This window comes from Bos indicus x Bos taurus, chromosome 11, assembly GCF_003369695.1.
Source record: "Bos indicus x Bos taurus breed Angus x Brahman F1 hybrid chromosome 11, Bos_hybrid_MaternalHap_v2.0, whole genome shotgun sequence".
Lineage (NCBI taxonomy): Eukaryota > Metazoa > Chordata > Mammalia > Artiodactyla > Bovidae > Bos > Bos indicus x Bos taurus.
In genome coordinates, this window is record NC_040086.1 from 5,491,204 (window position 1) to 5,509,522 (window position 18,319).

The 18,319-nt window shown below is 41.2% G+C and overlaps 1 protein-coding gene across 1 annotated transcript; it reads left to right on the forward strand.

Moving 5' to 3' along the window:
* The first annotated feature begins 5,949 nt into the window (after nt 1-5,949).
* On the forward strand, nt 5,950-17,343 carry NMS (neuromedin S). Its single transcript, XM_027554385.1, has 10 exons — nt 5,950-6,159; nt 8,568-8,623; nt 8,934-8,972; nt 10,916-10,939; nt 11,037-11,090; nt 13,048-13,122; nt 14,538-14,573; nt 15,168-15,209; nt 16,280-16,329; nt 17,187-17,343. The coding sequence occupies exons 1-9, from the start codon at nt 6,024-6,026 to the stop codon at nt 16,316-16,318; spliced, it is 501 nt and encodes a 166-aa protein (XP_027410186.1). The 5' UTR covers nt 5,950-6,023; the 3' UTR covers nt 16,319-16,329; nt 17,187-17,343.
* The last annotated feature ends 976 nt before the right edge of the window (nt 17,344-18,319 follow it).

The following is an 18,319-nucleotide window of genomic DNA, read 5'->3' on the forward strand; positions in this document are numbered from 1 at the left end:
AAGGAAGTCTCAGAAATCATCTACTTTTGTTTGAACTGAGGTTCTCAACCTGTGGCCCCTGAACCCATAGGCAGAGCATCTCAAACTCAGAGGGCAGCAGGGGCCCATGAAAAGCGGGTTTTCAGTGTCGAGTCCTATGTGCCACAGCTGGCAATCCTGATTCTCAGGGTCCAGAACAGGGCCCATGAACCTGCATTTTTCATGCGCACCCTGGGTGTTTCTGAAGCATATGGCCTGGGGGCTGCCTTCAGAGGAATCCTCTCCCGAGGGTGGGCGGGTGGGCGTGGTGAGGGTTCATGAAAAAGACTGTAGAAGACAGAAAACAAAGTGTGGTTACCACAGGGGAAAAGGTGGGGATAAATTGGGAATTTGAAATTAACAGATATAAAGTACTGTATAGAAAAGAGATAAACAAGGTCCTACTATATAGCACGGGGAACTATATTCAATATCCAGTGATAAATCACAATGGAAAAAAAAGGAATAAGAACATACACACACACACACACACATATATATATGTATATATAACTGAATCACTCTGTTGCATACCTGAAGCACTGTAAACCAACTATACTTCAATTAAAAAAATAAAATAAATGGATAACAAATTGTGCTAGGTCCACATAAAGGAATGGTGGTGGTTTAGTCACTAAGTTGTGTCTGACTCTTTGTGTCCCCGTGGACTGTAGACTGCCAGACTCCTCTGCCATGAGATTTCCCAGGCAAGAATACTGGAGTGGGTCATCATTTCCTTCTCTCAACACAAAGGAATACTGTTCAGCAGTAAAAAGGAATGAACCCCTGATACATGCAACAAGGATAACGCTAAACAGAAGTCAGACGCAAATAGTATGTAAAGTATGATTCCATTTCTGTGAAATTCTGGATTGGATAGAACTAATTTACAGTGACTGACAGATCAGTGGTTTCCTAGGACTTGGACTTGGTGTGGGGACCCACTGCAAAGTCATATCAGGAAAATTTGGGGGGTGATGAAAATGTTTCAGATTTTGATTTTAATGCTGGCTATTTGGGTGTGTTTAGTTGCTCAAAATTCCTGGAAGGATACATTTAATATGGGTGCATTTTATTATATGTAAATTTTAACTTGATAAAGATAAAGGGTAGAAATACCCCGTGCCTGAACCTCTGAAATGCTATGAAAACTGGGCATTCACATGTGTCTGTGCATTTTTCAGAGATGAGAACACACAGCATCCCTCACATATCAAGAGACATCTGTGTCCCCTTAGGAGTTACAATCCCTGATAGCACATGGTCCCTATGAAACTCATGATTGTAACATCTTATGGTGAACCCAAATCAAGTTTTTGGCCCACCCAATAAAGCACAAGACACTCATTTCCAGCTACATCCCTGGCCCCTCCGTTTGCATCCTCAGCAGGCCTGTAACCAGCACATCAACTGACCGCCCTCCCTCCAAGCCTGCATCCCAGTCTCAGTCAGGGCTGCCACTCTGCTCTCCATTGAAGACCTCACTCCCCAAAGGCTTCTCAGCTCCTTCCTTTCCTGCAGCCTCCAAACACACCTAACTCCCGTCACTTCTCCAGTTCAAATGTCTGAATGCACCACCTCCTCTCCATTCCTGGTAACACTCTCACAGGCATGGTCCTCACTATTCTTCACCTGAAGATGACGCCACCTTCAGATCCCAATAGCCTGCCTTGCAACTGTGAGAATGTCCTGATTCTTACATAACACATCCCACTCCTGATCGGCATAACAAGCTCTTCAAGTGCAGCAGCAGCCTTCCATGCCAACCTGGTTGCTAACCAGTGTGCTCCTCTCCCTTCTCACTTCCCTTCCTTCAAGAGGAGGCCAGGTTCTACCATCAGAAGATGCCCAGCACATGGTGGGCAGCTATATTTGCAAATGGAAAGAGTAAGCAGATAAAAATGACATTACTTGTTGACCTCTCTCTCTACAAGTCTGCAGACTGATAACCTGTTTCCATTGAACCCTTCATTCTGCTTCCCCATCATTTTTATATTAAAGATTTTGTTTTCTATTTTATTTCATATTTATTTATTTATTATTTTTGGCTGTGCTGGGTCTTTGTTGCTGGAAACAGGCTTTCTCTAGTTGCGGTGAGTAGGGTCTACTTTTTGTTGAGATGCATGGGCTTTTCATTGCGGTGGCTTCTCTGGCTGGGGAGCACAGGCTCTAGGCATGTGGGCTTCAGGAGTTGCAGCATGCAGGCTCAGTAGTTATGGCCCCCGGGCTGTAGAGTACAGGTTCAATTGTTGTGGCACAGGGGCTTAGTTGCTCCAAGGCACGTTGAATCTTCCTGAACCAGGGATAAAACCCGTGTCCCCTGCAGTGCAGACAAATTCCTATCCACTGTACTTCCAGGGAAGTCCCTCCCCATCATCTTCAACACAGTCCCGATGACCTCTCCAAAGATGCCATAGCTCTCTCTCCTCCCACTCTAGCTATCAGCCTCGCTCTGTCCCCAACCTTTGAAAGCACCAAACTTCACTTTTCTCTGACGCTTTCTCACCTTCATACCTTTCACACTGCCCTTACCTGCCTGCTCTGCTCCACAAACTCCACTTGTCTTTTAACCCTGTCAAAGCCAGCTCCACTGTACAGCCTTCCCTATTTTGGGTTTTGTCCAAGAGTAATTTCCAATCAATTATTTACTGTTTCTAATACAGCATTTTATATGTGTATGTGCATGTTACATGTATATGTTAGGTTTAATTAATTAATTCTCTGAAATTTATTTTAAATTATAGTCTGAAAGAGGGAATTTTTTTCCAGATGGATAGCCAGTTGCCCTAACCACCATTTATTGAGTAGTTCATTATTTTTACACTGACTTGAAATACCACCTTGACTCTTTGTTAAACTGGTCTGGGACTTCCCTGGCAGTCCAGAGGTTAAGATTCTGCACTGCTAATGTTGGGAGGTGCAGGTTTGATCCCTGGTCAGGGAACTAAGATCCACAGATTAGGAAAAAATATTTGTAACATGTATAATAAACACTTTTTAAAAAGCTGATCTGCTTCAATACTCTTTCCATTGATCTATGTGCCTGTTCATGGATCATTAACAAAATGACTACTAAACATAATTGCTTTATAGTATGTTTTCACATTAACAAAGTATGGTTCTTTTTAAAAGAAATGTCTTGCATATTCCTGAATATTTTCTTTCCCAATTTAATTTCAAGAATCAGTATTAAGATTCTATGAAAAGTCATTTTAGAAATTTAATAAGAATTGTGCTGACTTTATAGATTAATTTGCAAGCAGTTGAACCTATAACAACATTGAATGTTGTCAAGGATCATGACGTACCTTTTTATTTATTCACATATTCTTTTATATCCTTCAGTAGAGTTCTTTACACTTATTTTCTCATATATTCCATATTTATTTTTTCATTTAGTTCTCAGTATTTTATAGATTTTTAAGCTAGTCACATTTTCTAATAAACATTTTTCTATTTGTTTTCACTTAAGTTTAAGAAACAGCACATTTTCTTTCTAAGGAAAGAAAATTATTCCTGAAAATAGTTTTCTTTAACTCTGGCTATTTCAGTAAACTCTTATTCATTCTGATAATTTGCCAATTGATTCTTTTGGATTGTGGGAGTTGGGGGGGTAGATAATCACATCATTTTAAACAATGAGAGTTTCCACCTTTTGCTTCAATTTCATTATTTTATTATTGGGTTTCCATGATGGCTCAGAAGTAAAGAATCCAGCTGCAATGCAAGAGACGCAAGAGACACAGGTTTGATCCCTGAGTCTGGAAGATCCCCCGGAAGAGGAAATGGCAATCCGCTTCGATATCTTGCCTAGGAAATCCCACAGACAGAGAAGCCTTGTGGGCTATAATCTGTGGGGTCACAAACAGTTAGACACAACTGAGCATGCATATATTTATTATTATTTTTTGTTTGTACTGAATTGGCTAAAAATCTCTCTGTGTCAGTTGGTTTGGCTGTCACAACAGAAGGTCACAGACTGGGTGGCTTAAACAACGGAAATTAACTTTCTCCCAGTTTGGAGACTGGAAGTCTGAAATCAAGGTTCCAGCAAGGTTGTTTCTGACAAGACATTTCTCCTCTGCTTGCAGACAGAGCCTTCGTCCTGTGTCCTTTTCCAGCCTTTTCTCTGTGAGCACATAGCAGGAGTGGGGGTAGCACGCTAGTGTTCTTTCTTCTTATAAAGGACACCAGTCCTATTGGCTTAGGGCTCCATCCTTATACCTCATTTAACCTTAGTTGGCTCCTTAAAAGCTGTTTCCAAATAAAGTCACCTTGAGGGGTCAAGGCTTGAACACAACTCAGTCTACACCAATGTTTTTGAATAATATCAATGCAGATTTTTTCTCAGTTTTTCCTTTTCCCATTTCTGAATTATTATTAAAAATAATTTTTCATCCTGAATATGAGAAACAATGAATTCAAAATATGCAACGGAAACAAATTTGATACAAGTCAGTTATCCTATAGGTTTATTTGAAAAATGTATGTTTGTGCATAGAGTACCCAGTTGACTGGTAGACACAGACCAGATGTTTGAAAAGTAATTGTTGACTGATGCTTTATAGAACTTTCTTTTATAGAATTTATAGAACACAAATCTTTGCTATTATGTGTGTGTTTTGTGTCTATAATGTCCATAAGCTATTGTATTCAATATGATACAGATAAGAGGTTTATGTTCAAAAAGCAATCATTCATTTTTTTTCTTTCATTCAGTAGACTTGCTGTTCAACTGTATTTTAATACAAAAGACATCTTCTCTCTGTGGTGTTTAAAGACCTTGGTTATTCTCCTTGAACCAAAGTGGTAAATACTGTAATAAATAGAAATCTATATTTCTTATTGGATCAAAAAAGGAGGCAAAATATTATGGCTATAGTTTATAATTCTACTTTGTTATGAATTGGAAATTTTTTGACAAAATATCACATTTTAAGTCATAAATAAATAGTTCATGCTGAGCAGCTTCCACCAAAACATACTCTTCTAATCCTTCAAAGCAAAAATTAAAGATATGCATGGTGAAAAAAATCCTAAAGCTATTTCGTATCTGCCACGTATGTTACACTTTTTGCAAGCTCGCTGATTTCATTCTTCTTCTATCTCATATCCAATCTCAAGGAGGCTCTTTTTAGAAAAAAAATAACACATCGACTAAAATCCCACACTTTTAGTGACATGTACCTTGAGTCCAAATCCCTGGTTTGCATCCTTGATGGCTTAGTGATCTTGGCAAGTTCCTTACTCTTTCCCAGCCTCAATTTCTCCATTCATAAAATTAGGAAAGAAACACATTCCTAATGGGTTTCCTGCAAGACTGCATAAAATAACCTATATGATATTCTAAATGAAATCTCAATAGATGAAGTAATTTTGCTATTATTATTAAACACTGTCATAATTTCTTTAATACTGATTTAATTTGAAATACTTTACTTGTTCATAGAAATGAATCTGGAGAAACCTTAAGAAGTCTAATTTCCAACCATACTTAATTTTTGAAAAACCCTAATTGAACTTCTGAGTTACTTGTAAGGTTATATCCAGGACTACAAATTTTGTTCACAGATGCACCAAAGATTATAAAACATCCTTTGTTAGTGGTGGAAAATAAACAGCTTCTTACAAAATAAGACTTCATCCTTCAAGAGTTTATAGATTTATGCCCAGTGCTTTGATTTTAAAAAAAGAGAAAAAGCCTTTTTTTTTTTTTGAGTCAGAAATGTTTCTCAAACCACCATAGAATAGCAATTATGACTCTCCACTTTTTATTTTTATTGCTGGTTTGAAAAGATGACTCTACAATGCCTACAATACACCAGGAAGATATTATTCTACAAATAAAGGCCCAGCATGACATTTATGAGAAAGCCATTCCTCCTGCGCAAAGCTGATTTGTGCTCAGCCCATGCGTCCCAAGGCATTGCAAATAAAGGTACCTTCTCCACCCGGCTGGTCAGACACAAGGTGAAGGGTTGTCTGTGCCAGTGGAATTTCAGGAAATGCTCAGCTCCTGTCCCAGCAGAACACATCTGTGGCCAGCAAAAAGAATCTGGACTTTGAAGATGAAATATCTTGCCCAGTTCCCATCCATCTTGGCCATCTATTGCTTCTGCCTGCTACAAATTCCTTCCTCAGGTAAGGGGACCCCCTTCCAGGAAACCCCAGCTGGTCTGAGCTCTAAGGAAGACTGGGACAGACCTTGATCCTTCAAGGCACTTCTGGAAGGAGTCTAGCTTGATTTCCTCACCCACCCTCTAGAAATGGCTTCCATCAGAGAGGAGGGACAAAGCTAGATGTCACAGCCTTTTAGGAGGTTACTTTCCCATGTGGAACTGCCTTTAAACAGCTCTTGCCCTGGGGCTGGCCCCAGGATGTGCCACTGAAACTGTGAGGAATATGAGTCAGGGGGCAACTCCAACATGTTAGTCATATGTGGTAATATGTGACCATATATAGAACTTCAGAGTTCTATATGTGGTCTTAGAACTCTGAAGACATGAGAGCAGAGATGGTAATAATTCTGAGCTTACAGTCCCAAAGACTGAAGATTGAGGGACCGTTGGAGAGGGGCAGTGTAGAAGTGAACACAGGAAAAAGGAATCTTTTCATAGTCTTTCCTCTGGATTGGACAAGGATGTTGGGAGGGGTGGTGGTGGGGAAGTGGGGTGGGGGCAGTGTCCCAAGAAGCTCCTGTCTTCCAAGGCTTGGGCGCTGTCCGAGGTGCTGACGGGACTCGGGCAGTCGCATCAACAACTGAGAATCAGTGCGTTTGTAGGGAACAAGGGTTAGGCATGGGGTTCGTAGTCAAAATTTCTTACCCATCTCCAGGTAACTCGCTATATGATACAGGAAGTAGTGGAAGCTCCTGTTGGAAACATAGTTATTTCAAAATTTTAGATTTTTCCATTAGAATTTTGGTTTAAGGAGTAGAATATCTGTGAAAATATATTTGACCAGAAAATACACTTCAAATAGCATATTTGTTTTTCCGTGTTCTGCGGTGTAATCACAAAGCTTGGGTGTTGCAAGGAACCATGGAATTTATCTAGTTTAGCCTCTCAAAAGAGCAGGGATCACCTCTATGGTTTCCTTATTTGATTACTTTCAGTGACACTCAGCTCACTACCAGACCAAGTCAGCCAGTATCTGCCTCCCCTGGTTTCCAAAAGCATCTTATTAATATTACAATGTCTTATTACCTTTTATTTACCTGCTTACATATTTATATCCACCTCCCTCTTTTTAAAATTTAATTTTCTGTTCCCTGAGGATGGGGTCCTTATGATCTTTATCATCGTATTGTTAACACAGAAACTCTTAATAAATCCTTAGGGGATTGTTTTGAATTACTTTGCATTTTTTAATACCTTCAGTCATCAAAAACTTTTTTACATCAAGCTGCAATATGATCACATGTACTTTCTAACCATTAGCCTTAGTTCTGCCCTTTGGGGATATACAGAATAAGACTAATATTTCTTATGACAGTTCTCAAAATAGTTGGAGGCAGTTAACACACGCTTCATAATTTTTCTCTTGGTGAAGGAAACCTACACTCAGTTCCATCAGCTCACCACATATCCTATCATTTCAGGTAGGACTATTACCTTTCAAGGTTGGGACAGTGTTATTTGCATATAGTATTATTTTCTTGGCTTATAGCGAGATGGCAGAGAGCAGAATATCACTGAATATTAAAAAATAAAATATTACTTTTCAGCCAGATATTTCCTGTTTCAGATTTTAAAAATTTGAATTGGGCATCTCATATTTATCCCATTTAATTTCATCTTGTTAGTTTTGATCTATCCTGCAGCTGATTCTTTCAGTTGTAGTATTAACTATTTTTTCAAGTGTTGTGTTGTATGCAAATGAGATGTAGACTTCATTTAGGTCAGATAAAAATCGACAGGCAGAGGGTTCAGGTACATGCCAGTAGCAACTTTCCCCATAATCCTACCCCTGAAGTGTCTGATGAGGCAGAGAGACAAATGGCCATATTTCTTTAAAGTTTCAGGACCAACTCTGTTGCACAATGACTGCATTTTATTAATATAATTAGGAGAAAGATAAAAAATGAAGTAGAAGTGTATTGTAGTGGTAAATACAAAGTTTTGAGGAGGTTGCTTTTAAAATTCATTTTTATTGGAGTATAGCTGATTTACAGTGTTGTGTTAGTTTCTGCTGTACAGCAAAGTGAATCGGCTGTATATAGACGTATTTCTCCTCTTATTTACACCAATTCTTGATATCCTGTCCCTACACATTCCATGTAAATACAAATTGAGCTATCACCTAGGTGCTTTTTCTCTTCTTTCCTGACTTGCTAACTCTTGGTAAATATGAAAAACCATGCAATTTTAAGTTAATTTTGGCACAAGCCTGAGATTTGCTAGTGGTAGGTAGAAGTGTGTTTTCTTTGTCAGTCCTTTTAACAACACCATATTAATAGAATCACTGTATGTTTTTCATGGTAAAGATTGAAAAGTTGGTGCTACTACCTCTTCTGTCCTAATGGAGGTTTTTATGATTTCTCACAATAGGATTTCCTCGACCTTTAGCTGATGCTTCAGATGGCCTGGATATTGTGAAGTTTGAGGTACATCATTGTTCAGTAATGTGAGATTTTTATTTAGTCTTAACCTTGAAAATATCATGTGGACAATGTTCACTTAAAATTATTTTCAGATCAAACTATTTTCAGATCAGATTCTTGGCTACAGCAGAAACACATTGTTGTCATTTTCATGGCCTCATTTAAATTATCTTGGGAGCTGTGTTGAAATTCATGGCCGCTGTGGGAGAAGATAATGCAAGGTTCATAAAGGAAACAATTTTAGAATTTAATTTTAATTCTATTGATTAAGGAATTTGTACTTATCTTTGATTTGTTTTCCTCATTTTTTTAGCAGATGGCATATTGGGCAAGTCTTTCTAGACAACCTAAGGTAAAAAAAATTGATGTACGTAAGATAATTCTTACAGTGCACCCGTTTATGCTGTAATCAATATCTGTAAATAAGCACTCTTTTGTAACCTACAGAATTCTGTGTGTATGCATTGTGTGTATAAAAATACGGTTTTAGGAAATAACAAGTGAATCTCCTAAATAGAAATGACCATAAAATATTGGTAGTTCATCTGCATTCTTACAATTATCATAGTCGTATATACATATCATATACATAATCACATGCTGAGCTGTGCTTAGTCGCTCAGTCATGTCCTACTTTGTGACCCCATGGACTGTAGCCCGCCAGGCTCCTCTGTCCATGGGATTCTCTAGGCAAGAATACTGGAGTGGGTTGCCATCCCCTCCTCCAGGGGATCATTCCAACCCAGGAATCAAACCCAGGTCTCCCACATTGCAGGTAGATTTTTTACCATCTGAGCCACCAAGGAAGCTGAAGAATACTGGAGTGGGTAGCCTATCCCTTCTCCCGGGGATCTTCCCGACCCAGGAATTGAACCAGGGTCTCCTGCATTGCAAGTGGATTCTTCACCAGCTGAGCTGCCTGGGAAGCCCACATAATCACATATACACATATAATTGCATACTATGCGGGGTTACAGTACTGATCCAAATGGACAGAATTACTTCTTTCATGGAACTTATATTCTAGTTGGGGAAACAGTCTACAAGATAGATAACTAAAATTTTAAAAAACATTTTTTTCTCTAAAAAGAAAAAAATAAAGCAAGGAAAGTGCATATGATCTTGAGGGTTGGCGTTCATCACCTAGAAAATCATCTTCACATTTTTTTTTGACTTGGAAAGTAATGGTATAAAGTTGATAAACATGGTAACAAAAATATTGTTTACCTGATATGTGTCCAGAACATGCACACACACACACACACACACACACACACACACACACATACACCACACATACGCAACACACACACACTTCTTGAACAGATGCTCACAAAGAGACCAGGAGTTGTAAAAGTAGTAAATACTTCTGGCTGATTTAGAAATGGTGATGGTAAGGAAGTAGAGAGTTAATGTGCATTGAGCCTCTGCTGTTCATAGTTTAGGTTCGTTTGTGTGTGTGTGTCCATATGCATGTGTGTATGTGTACATGCATAGCACAGACAGAAAGAGAGAATTATGTAAGTATTGGTTACTGAAGAAACTCTCCACAAAGTTTGTAGGAAGATCTACGCACAGCAACAAAATCAAAGTGTTTCTGACAGCTTTCATTTCTGTCTTGATTGAAGTTTGAGCTGATTCAACAATGTTTATAAATGAGATGAGATCAGTCAGTATTATAAATGAGATGAGACCAATAGTAACCAGATATTTGCAGGATCATTCACAGTACATCTTCGAGTAGGATATGCTGCCAGTACAGCTTTTCCTGGGCTGTCATTCATGCAGACAGAACAAAGTGATGCTCTAACAAGGATTTACAAATTAAAAGCTGGGTTTTCTGAAAACAAAAAAAACAAAAAAACAGTCAAGATTCATGTAGAGAGATTTTAGCAGGGGAAATTGGGCTATATGAACCAACCCTCAAAACACTGAATTCTAGCATATGCCCAGGAGCAAATTAAAAGTTGCAACCATTATTTTATCCCACCTCTTAGTCAGATGGCCATCTGGGAATTGATTAGGGTATTGCTTCAACGAATTATAGAGTGTTTTCTCCGAAGATCGAGAGGGTAAAATAAGATTAAGTTTTAAGGTAATGTTATTGCTGGCAAATTTCCTTTTTGCAAGATTCCACATCAACTACAGCCTTATTAAGGTGGTAAAATGATTTCCTTTTAGACTGCCAATGTATTTCGTAATATTCAGGTAAGTCAAGAAGGTATCTGCTGTAATTTCTACTGGAAACCTGCCCTAGTAAAATTCTGTGTGACATCCTCACTATTCTCTTTTCAGGATAATCAAGACATATACAAAAGGGTGAGTACTACCAGCCCAGCAACAAAGTATGCAATTACTACACTTTTGGCAAGTGACACTTAGAATTAAAATCAATCTTTTTTCCCCTCTTATTTAGTTTTTATTTCACTACTCCAGAACTCAGGAGCCGGCGCATCCAGTTAAAACAGGGGTCAGTATTTTATCATAATCATCTTTCTGTAAAAGTCACTTTCCTCTGCCTGCCTTTGTCCCTTCTCATTTAATATAGGCAAATAGGGACTTCCCTGGTGGTCTTGTGGTTAAGACATCGCCTATCAATGTAGGGGGTGCAGGTTCGATCCCTGGTCAGGGAACTATGATCCCACGTGCCTCGGGGCCAAAAAACCCAAAACACAAAACAGAAGCAATACTGTAACAAATTCAATAAAGACTTTAAAAAATGGTTCACATCAAAAAAATCTTTAATATATGCAGATAAATAGAAAAGCAGGGGACTTACACTCTTGGTGCTTTTTTCCGAGGACTACAAGGATCATTTCTCTCTCTCTGTGAGGAAGGGGCCAGGGAGGTCGACAGATCTGAAAAGCTAGAGAACACATTACAGAGAAGGAAAAATTAGCGAGAAATCACTTTTTATTATGCAGTTAAACACAGGGACAAGAAGAGCCTGGTAAAGACTGAACTCTGTTTACATTGCTCATTATTACCTTTTGTTTCTAAATTTTGGAAAACTACTTTGTTAAGTGTAAAGTGCCATATTCCCAACAGTAATCCATGGATGTCTTTTGTCACTGCCACAGTGTAATATGTGCTGTGGGAATTAAAAGCACCACCTCTAGTTTTCTTATTATAAATTTGAATTATCCTCAGGGAGAGATTGTTGAATTTCTACAGGGTATGATTTGGAGAATACTGGGAAGATCATAGAATAGAGTTTTTACTAGAATTTCAATGCAGTCACAGTGATTGAAATTATACTATTAGAAAGTTGCTTATTTAATCAAGACTTTCCAAGTCTTCAGGAAGATCCTTAAAAACAAGCACACAAACAAACATACAAATACCAAGCAAAATGTTTTTTTCCTTAGAAGCAAAGACTCAAGAGTAGTATAGATTCAGTCATGGGGATCAGGTAAAGAGGGGATATCGTCAAGACAGGTCATGGGCACTGCACGTGGAGCAATGTCAGTAGTGGAAGGGGGCTTCCCTGCAGTCCAGTGGTTAAGACTTTGCCTTCCAATGCAGGGGGTGCATGTTCAATCCCTGGATGGGGAGCTAAGATCCTACATGCCTCACAGCCAAAAAACCAAAGCATAAGACAGGAGCAATATTGTAACAAATTCAATAAGGACTTTAAAAATGGTTCACATCAAAAAATCTTTAAGAAATAAAAACGGGAGGGAAAAGATACATTCCATGCCTATGATGCAAGTTAACTTTTGTTCTTGTTGTTCAGTCACTACATCATGTCTGACTCTTCTCTTTTGCGACCCCATGGTCTGTAGGCTCCTCTGTCCACGGGACTTCCCAGGCAAGAGTACTGGAATGGGTTGCCATTTTCTTCTTCAGGGGATCTTCCCAACCCAGGGGTCAAACCCACGTCTCCTGCATTGACAGGTGGATTCTTTACCACTGTGCCACCAGAGAAATAAAAATTAAGTTTTACTTTGAGCCAAAATACCTGGGGAGAATTCACAGGACTAGATAAGGTAGGGTGTGTATGTCTGAGTGTGTGCTGGGCAGTCACAGAAGAGACGTTCAGGGAAATAAGATGCATTGGGTGGTGGTGATGAATGGCACCTTTTAGCCTTGTCCCCTAGAGGAGGGGAGCACACCCGGAGAGCAGAGAGCATCTTCACAGAGATGCTTCTGTGAGATGAAGTGTTCCACTCTAGGACAAATGCTTGAGGTTAACACAGATACAAGTCTTATTTCCCCTAAGGGAATGTTTTTAAGTGATGTGTTGGAATGAAATGTGTGAGTCAGGCAAGCGATTCTTTATTGATATCATAAAACTTCAGGCTTAGGCTTGGAAACGGATTTTACTCTGAAAATTAAACCCATTTGTAAGAGGGTGAGCAGACAGGATTGCGCATAGCCCTGGGCTCCGTCCTGGCACCATCTGACCCTCACCGCCTCTTTGCCAGTTCCCTCCCGTGCACCCTCTAATGCGTCTGGCAGCCAAGCTTGCTGATCGAAGGATGAAGACGTTTTGGCGGCGCGTATGTACTTTTTCCTTCCACCATACTGTTAATACCGCTAAAAGTTCACTTCGCTGTGATGAATGCCTTTTGTCGCCTTGGGTGGTGCTCGCTGGCATTTCCTCCTTGTACAAGCTTCACACCGTGGCTGCAGGGCTGGGGTGGGGGAGGGGCTGTGGTCCAGCTTCCTGACCATCTTCTCCTCATCGGTGCTCTTCATCCTTTTCCATTTTAGTTTTTTGTGCCATTTTTTTCACTTTCTCTGCCCCTTCTTATTCTTCCTCATTACATAGACACCTGCCCTGGTCATACACACTGCTTCTCATTGTCCCACCTGCTCCTTTATTCTTATCTCAGAGATTTGTTTCTTTTTTAATATTTTTAATTATGTATATTTGGCTGCTCTGGGTCTTAGGTGCAACATCAGAGCTTTGTTTCTTAAAAAAAAAAAAAACAAAACTCTAATACTAACACAATGTTGTAAATCAGCTATGTACTAATATTAAATAAAAATTAAATTTTAAAAATGAATCATTTTGATTAAAATTTTTTAAAGTTTAGCTATGACTGGTTTCAGTAATGGGCTTCCCAGGTGGCACTAGTGGTAAAGAAGCCACCTGCCAATGCAGAAGACGCAAGAGACATGGGTTTGATCCCTGGGTCGGGAAGATTCCCTGGAGAAGGGAATGGCAACCCACTCCAGTATTTTTCCCTGGAGAATCCCATGGACAGAGGAATCTGGTGGGCTATAGTCCATAGGGTCGCAAAGAGTCAGACATGACTGAAGCGTCTTAGCATTGCATTGCAGTTTCAGTAATAGCTGAACCTGTTGAAAAAGGTCCATTAGGGTTTTGTTGCATGACACCAAAACAAAGAAACACAATTTTTGGACGATGTGAGTCCAAGTAAGATGACCAACTCATTGCAGTTGGCCCAGAACATGCCTAGGTTTAGCTCTGAAAATGCCAAGACCCCAGAAAATTGCTCACTTCCTGAGAAGCCAGTTGGTCACCCCGAGCATAGGCCATCACATTCCACCTGCTCAGATGCTGACAGCAGGCTTCCAGCTTGAGTCAGCCTCCACTACGGGCCAGATTTACTGGCAAAGATGAGCTGAAAAAACTGAAATCATTTATCCTTGAAAAATATGCCTAAGCCAGGAGTCAATTTCAAGTGAAAGCTGTTGGGAAGAACAAGCAAGTTTAACATTGTCCTAGACCTTAAGGCAACTCAATCAAGAAAACATCCTCACCTTCCAGAATATGAAATTGTAATTGTCTCCAAGGCTAGCTGTCTCCTTGAATGACTTTTTTTGCATCTGACTTCTGGTTATCTTAGAATGGAACCAGGGAGGGGCCAGGTCACAGCACCACTGCAAGCCAGGGAGCAGGGGGTGAGTTTCCTATTAAATGAACCCGGTCCTCTTTCCTTTACAGGATTCCAGGGCCACTGCAGCAGATTTTACCAAAAAGGTAGGTAAACCTTACCGCGAATGCCACCCCCAAAAAGAAAGATCTGCATCTCCTAGAGATGGGGGAATGCTTGCAGGCTCTTTGGACCACTCCTGCAAAGAACTGGCCTCACACTATGCTCTGGAATTCTCTGAGGCTGAGCATCTAACTTGGGGTTTCCCTGGGCTTGTCCTGGAGCAGAAAGGAACCAAGGAGCCATGCCCCTGGATGGTACCATTTTATGTCAGTTCTTACAGATGAGTCACGTGGGGCCATCTGCTCCTGGAGATTTGTGTTCTGGCTCAGGGGCCCACAGGCCAGTTGTGCAAATCTGGGGAGGGATCCTGCAGGTGTCATGAACCCCATGTATCAATACCTGTGCTTCTTCAAGTTGACCATGAACCATAAGAACCTGGGACCTTGTTAAAATTCAAATGGCTGGGCCCCAACCCCAGAGAATCAGTGGGCACCTGAGGTTTTGCATTTCTAACAAGTTCCCGGGTGTCGTTGATGTTTTGTATCTGGGGACCACACTTTGAAACTACTGCCATAGACATCTTTGAAAGACCTTTGGCACAGCCTGACTGGGTAACAGTTTGTGTTTTTGTCTTGCAGGATTACACTGCCACCTTGGGAAGACCATTTTTCCTTTTCAGGGTAAAGCGTGTTTCTTCTTTTCTTTTTTTCACCCTGATTCTGTTCTACCTCCCCCATTATGGAGTTATTACTGAATGAGCCCGGCCAGGGGCCCCTGGTGAGTCACTGAGGGAACTTTCTCACCCTTAGGGCGTGAGTCACCACTTGGAAAGGCAAAGCTCCAGCGGGACACAGGCTGAGCACAGGAGGGCTCCGGAAGGAGCTCAGGGGTGGGAGGCAGGAGCTACGTTGATGGACAGATGCGGGGACCAACCATAGCTGGAGTCCATTTTCCCTAGCGTGAAGGTCCAGAAAACTTGGCCCTCTCCCAGGAATAGGAGTCTACTGGTCCTTCTCCCAATGGGACTTGAAGCCTCTTGCAAAAGTCACATATGGTCTTTTAGTTCTTGGTGTACCACTTACTAGCTGTTTCACCCCTTAGATCTTCAGTGTTTGCATCAGAAAAACGTGTGAGTCAGACTAAGCGTATGTTCCTCCATCTTCATTCTGTGGTCGCTGGTGCTAAGAGATGCTCTGCAAAGATCAAATATGGTCAAAACCACTGCACCTGACACCCCAGAGTTTACAGAGCACACTTCCATGTCCTCGGGAAACAAGCTCTTTAATGTGGCTCAATCATACATTTCCAAACTTACTTAACCACAGAAATTCTTCCCACCTCCCCAACACCCCAAGTACACCTTTTAAACCTGCATGCCCTGTTGGTGGTTGTTGTCTGGAAAGTGCTTGCAGAAACAGTTGGTCTGGGTGTCCATGGTGTCTTTAGAGTGAGAAATCTCATGATGAATGGTTTGGGGATGGTCCTGCCGTATAAACAGAGGCTGAGGGATGGAGTGGTGGGGTGGGGGACAGTGTCAGGGCTGTAGGAGCAGCAGGGCTCCCGGAGCACTGTCCAGAGGACCCACAGACCCACTACCAAGCTGAGCACCCAAGGAAGCTGCTAACATCCCAGTTAGGAGAACAGAAACTTAGGGTAGTAGAGAAAGAGTGTGGAACCAAGAATCAGATTCCAGGCAGTGTGGTCTCAGCACTATAAGTGGCTCCTTTTTGTTTGTTTGTTTGTTTTCCAGCCAAGGAATGGAAGAAACCTTGACTTTGACACCTGGTAGGATTGTCCAAGGTCAGCCTCTCTGCAACTCTTCTCCAAATAAATGTTTTATGTCAGACATGGGGGAGTGACAGGCAGCCAGAGGGGTGATAGTTTCAAAAAGTGAGGACCATGTGGAACCCCTAAGGACCTCTGCTCCCTCCCTTTCATGCTCTCAGCATCACAGAGACCCCACTGCAGCCTGGCATTGTCCCAAATAAGGCAGTCTTTGCAGGTGCGCTGTCTCCAGCAGCCACTGTGAGGAGGCAGAAGCTTTTGTGACTTCTCACTGGGCCCTTGTGATGAGGCAAATCCACCTATCTGGGATGCTCAGTGGGGAGGAGTTTTCTACAGCGGCAGCATTTCTGACTATAGCCAGGCCAGACTATTCCCTCCATTCAGTTATGCTCAGAGACCCCGAGGTGAAATCTCCGGGGATTTCTCGGCTTCTGGCCTGTGATGGTGTTGGGGGAGTCTGAATGAAGGCAACTCTGGACCTTCTCTGTCTCTTACAATGATGTGGTTCCAGGAACATGAGGCTGCTGTCCTTCAGGGGCGCCCCAGCCTCCCAGCTGGAGCACAACCTGGACCAGCCAGCAGTGGCTGAGGCTCTGGCAGGCCAGAGTGTCTGAGAGCTCTGTCCAGATGCTGGGGAGCACACTACCCCAGCTGTACAGAGGGAGCTGGTCCCTGAGGCCATCCCCCTCACGCAGACCTAATGGCCTGATCAGTTACAACAATAGCATATCTCATGAGTCCTGATTATGGGCCTTTATGCCATGTCAAGTGAGGCATTTTTAAATATGTTGTGTAATAACATGACCCTCTGCTTCATCTCCATTCCGATAATGATTCCATCTGACCTGTACATTTTTCCTTTTTCTTTTTAGAATTCAATGGCAAAAGGAGTCTGGATCAGGCAATCGAGCAATTGTTTTGAACAAACGTCAAATTTCTTTCTGTGAATACTATTTAAAGATGAGTTTCTTGCTCTCTCTATTCACTAGAATATTCAATTATGTAGAAAATAAAGTAGCATTGACCTGACATTTTCATTTCTTATTGGAAAGTGTTGGGGGAGGGATTGGATATATTTTTAAAGTGTATGTGTGTTAGTTGCTCAGTCGTGTCCAACTCTTTGTGACCCCATGAACTGTAGCCAACCAGGCTCCTCTGCCCATGGGATTTTTCAGGCAAGAATGCTGGAGTGAGTTGCCATTACCTTCTCCAGGGGAATTCTTCCTGACCCAGGAATCGAACTTGGGTCTCCTGCATTGCAGACAGATTCTTTACTGTCTGAGCCACCAGGAAAGCCTTAAGATACATATGTTTAAAATGTGCTGGATTTGGTATTATTTTAGTATGTCTTGACGACCTTGTTATTATTGAGAGTTGAGAGCACAGGCTTGGGAGTGTCTGGCTGGCTTCAGATCCTGACTCCACCTTTTAGTTGGAGGACTGTGGGTTGGTCACTTTCATGATAAAACAGGGCTGGTAATAAGAGCATCTTCACATCATTTTTGTGATGACTGAGTAGATAGTCCATATAAGGGGCTTAGAGTGGTGGTACCCAGTGAGCACTCAAGGGGTGTTGGCTCTAGTTACACTTTGGAGATGAGTTTTGTTATACAAATGGTTCCAAAGGGACTTGCCCTAATGACAGCTGCTCCTATATTGCTGACCAGGGGCTCAAAGTTACAGCATCAAGTTAACACATACTCACTCCAATATGATCCAATAATCCCACTTCTGGGCATTTGTTCTTGTTCAGTCACTCAGTCGTGTCCAACTCTTTGTGATCATATGGCATATATCCAGACAAAACTATAATCTGAAAAGATACGTGCACCTCTATGCTCATGGCAGCCCTATTTACAACAGCCAAGACATGGAGACAATCTAAATATCCACTGAGAGATGAATGGATGAAGAGGATGTTGTGTACATACACAAAGGAATATTACTCAGCCATAAAAATAACAATGAAATAATGCCACTTGCAGCAACATAGATAGACCTAGAA

Excerpts from the sequence above, each read along its gene's own strand:
- NMS (XM_027554385.1), top strand. The coding sequence starts at position 6,024 with ATGCTCAGCTCCTGTCCCAGCAGAACACATCTGTGGCCAGCAAAAAGA. Across the intron at positions 8,624-8,933 it reads TGGATATTGTGAAGTTTGAG|CAGATGGCATATTGGGCAAG; the intron begins GTACATCATTGT and ends TCATTTTTTTAG. Across the intron at positions 11,091-13,047 it reads CGCATCCAGTTAAAACAGGG|TTCCCTCCCGTGCACCCTCT; the intron begins GTCAGTATTTTA and ends CCTCTTTGCCAG.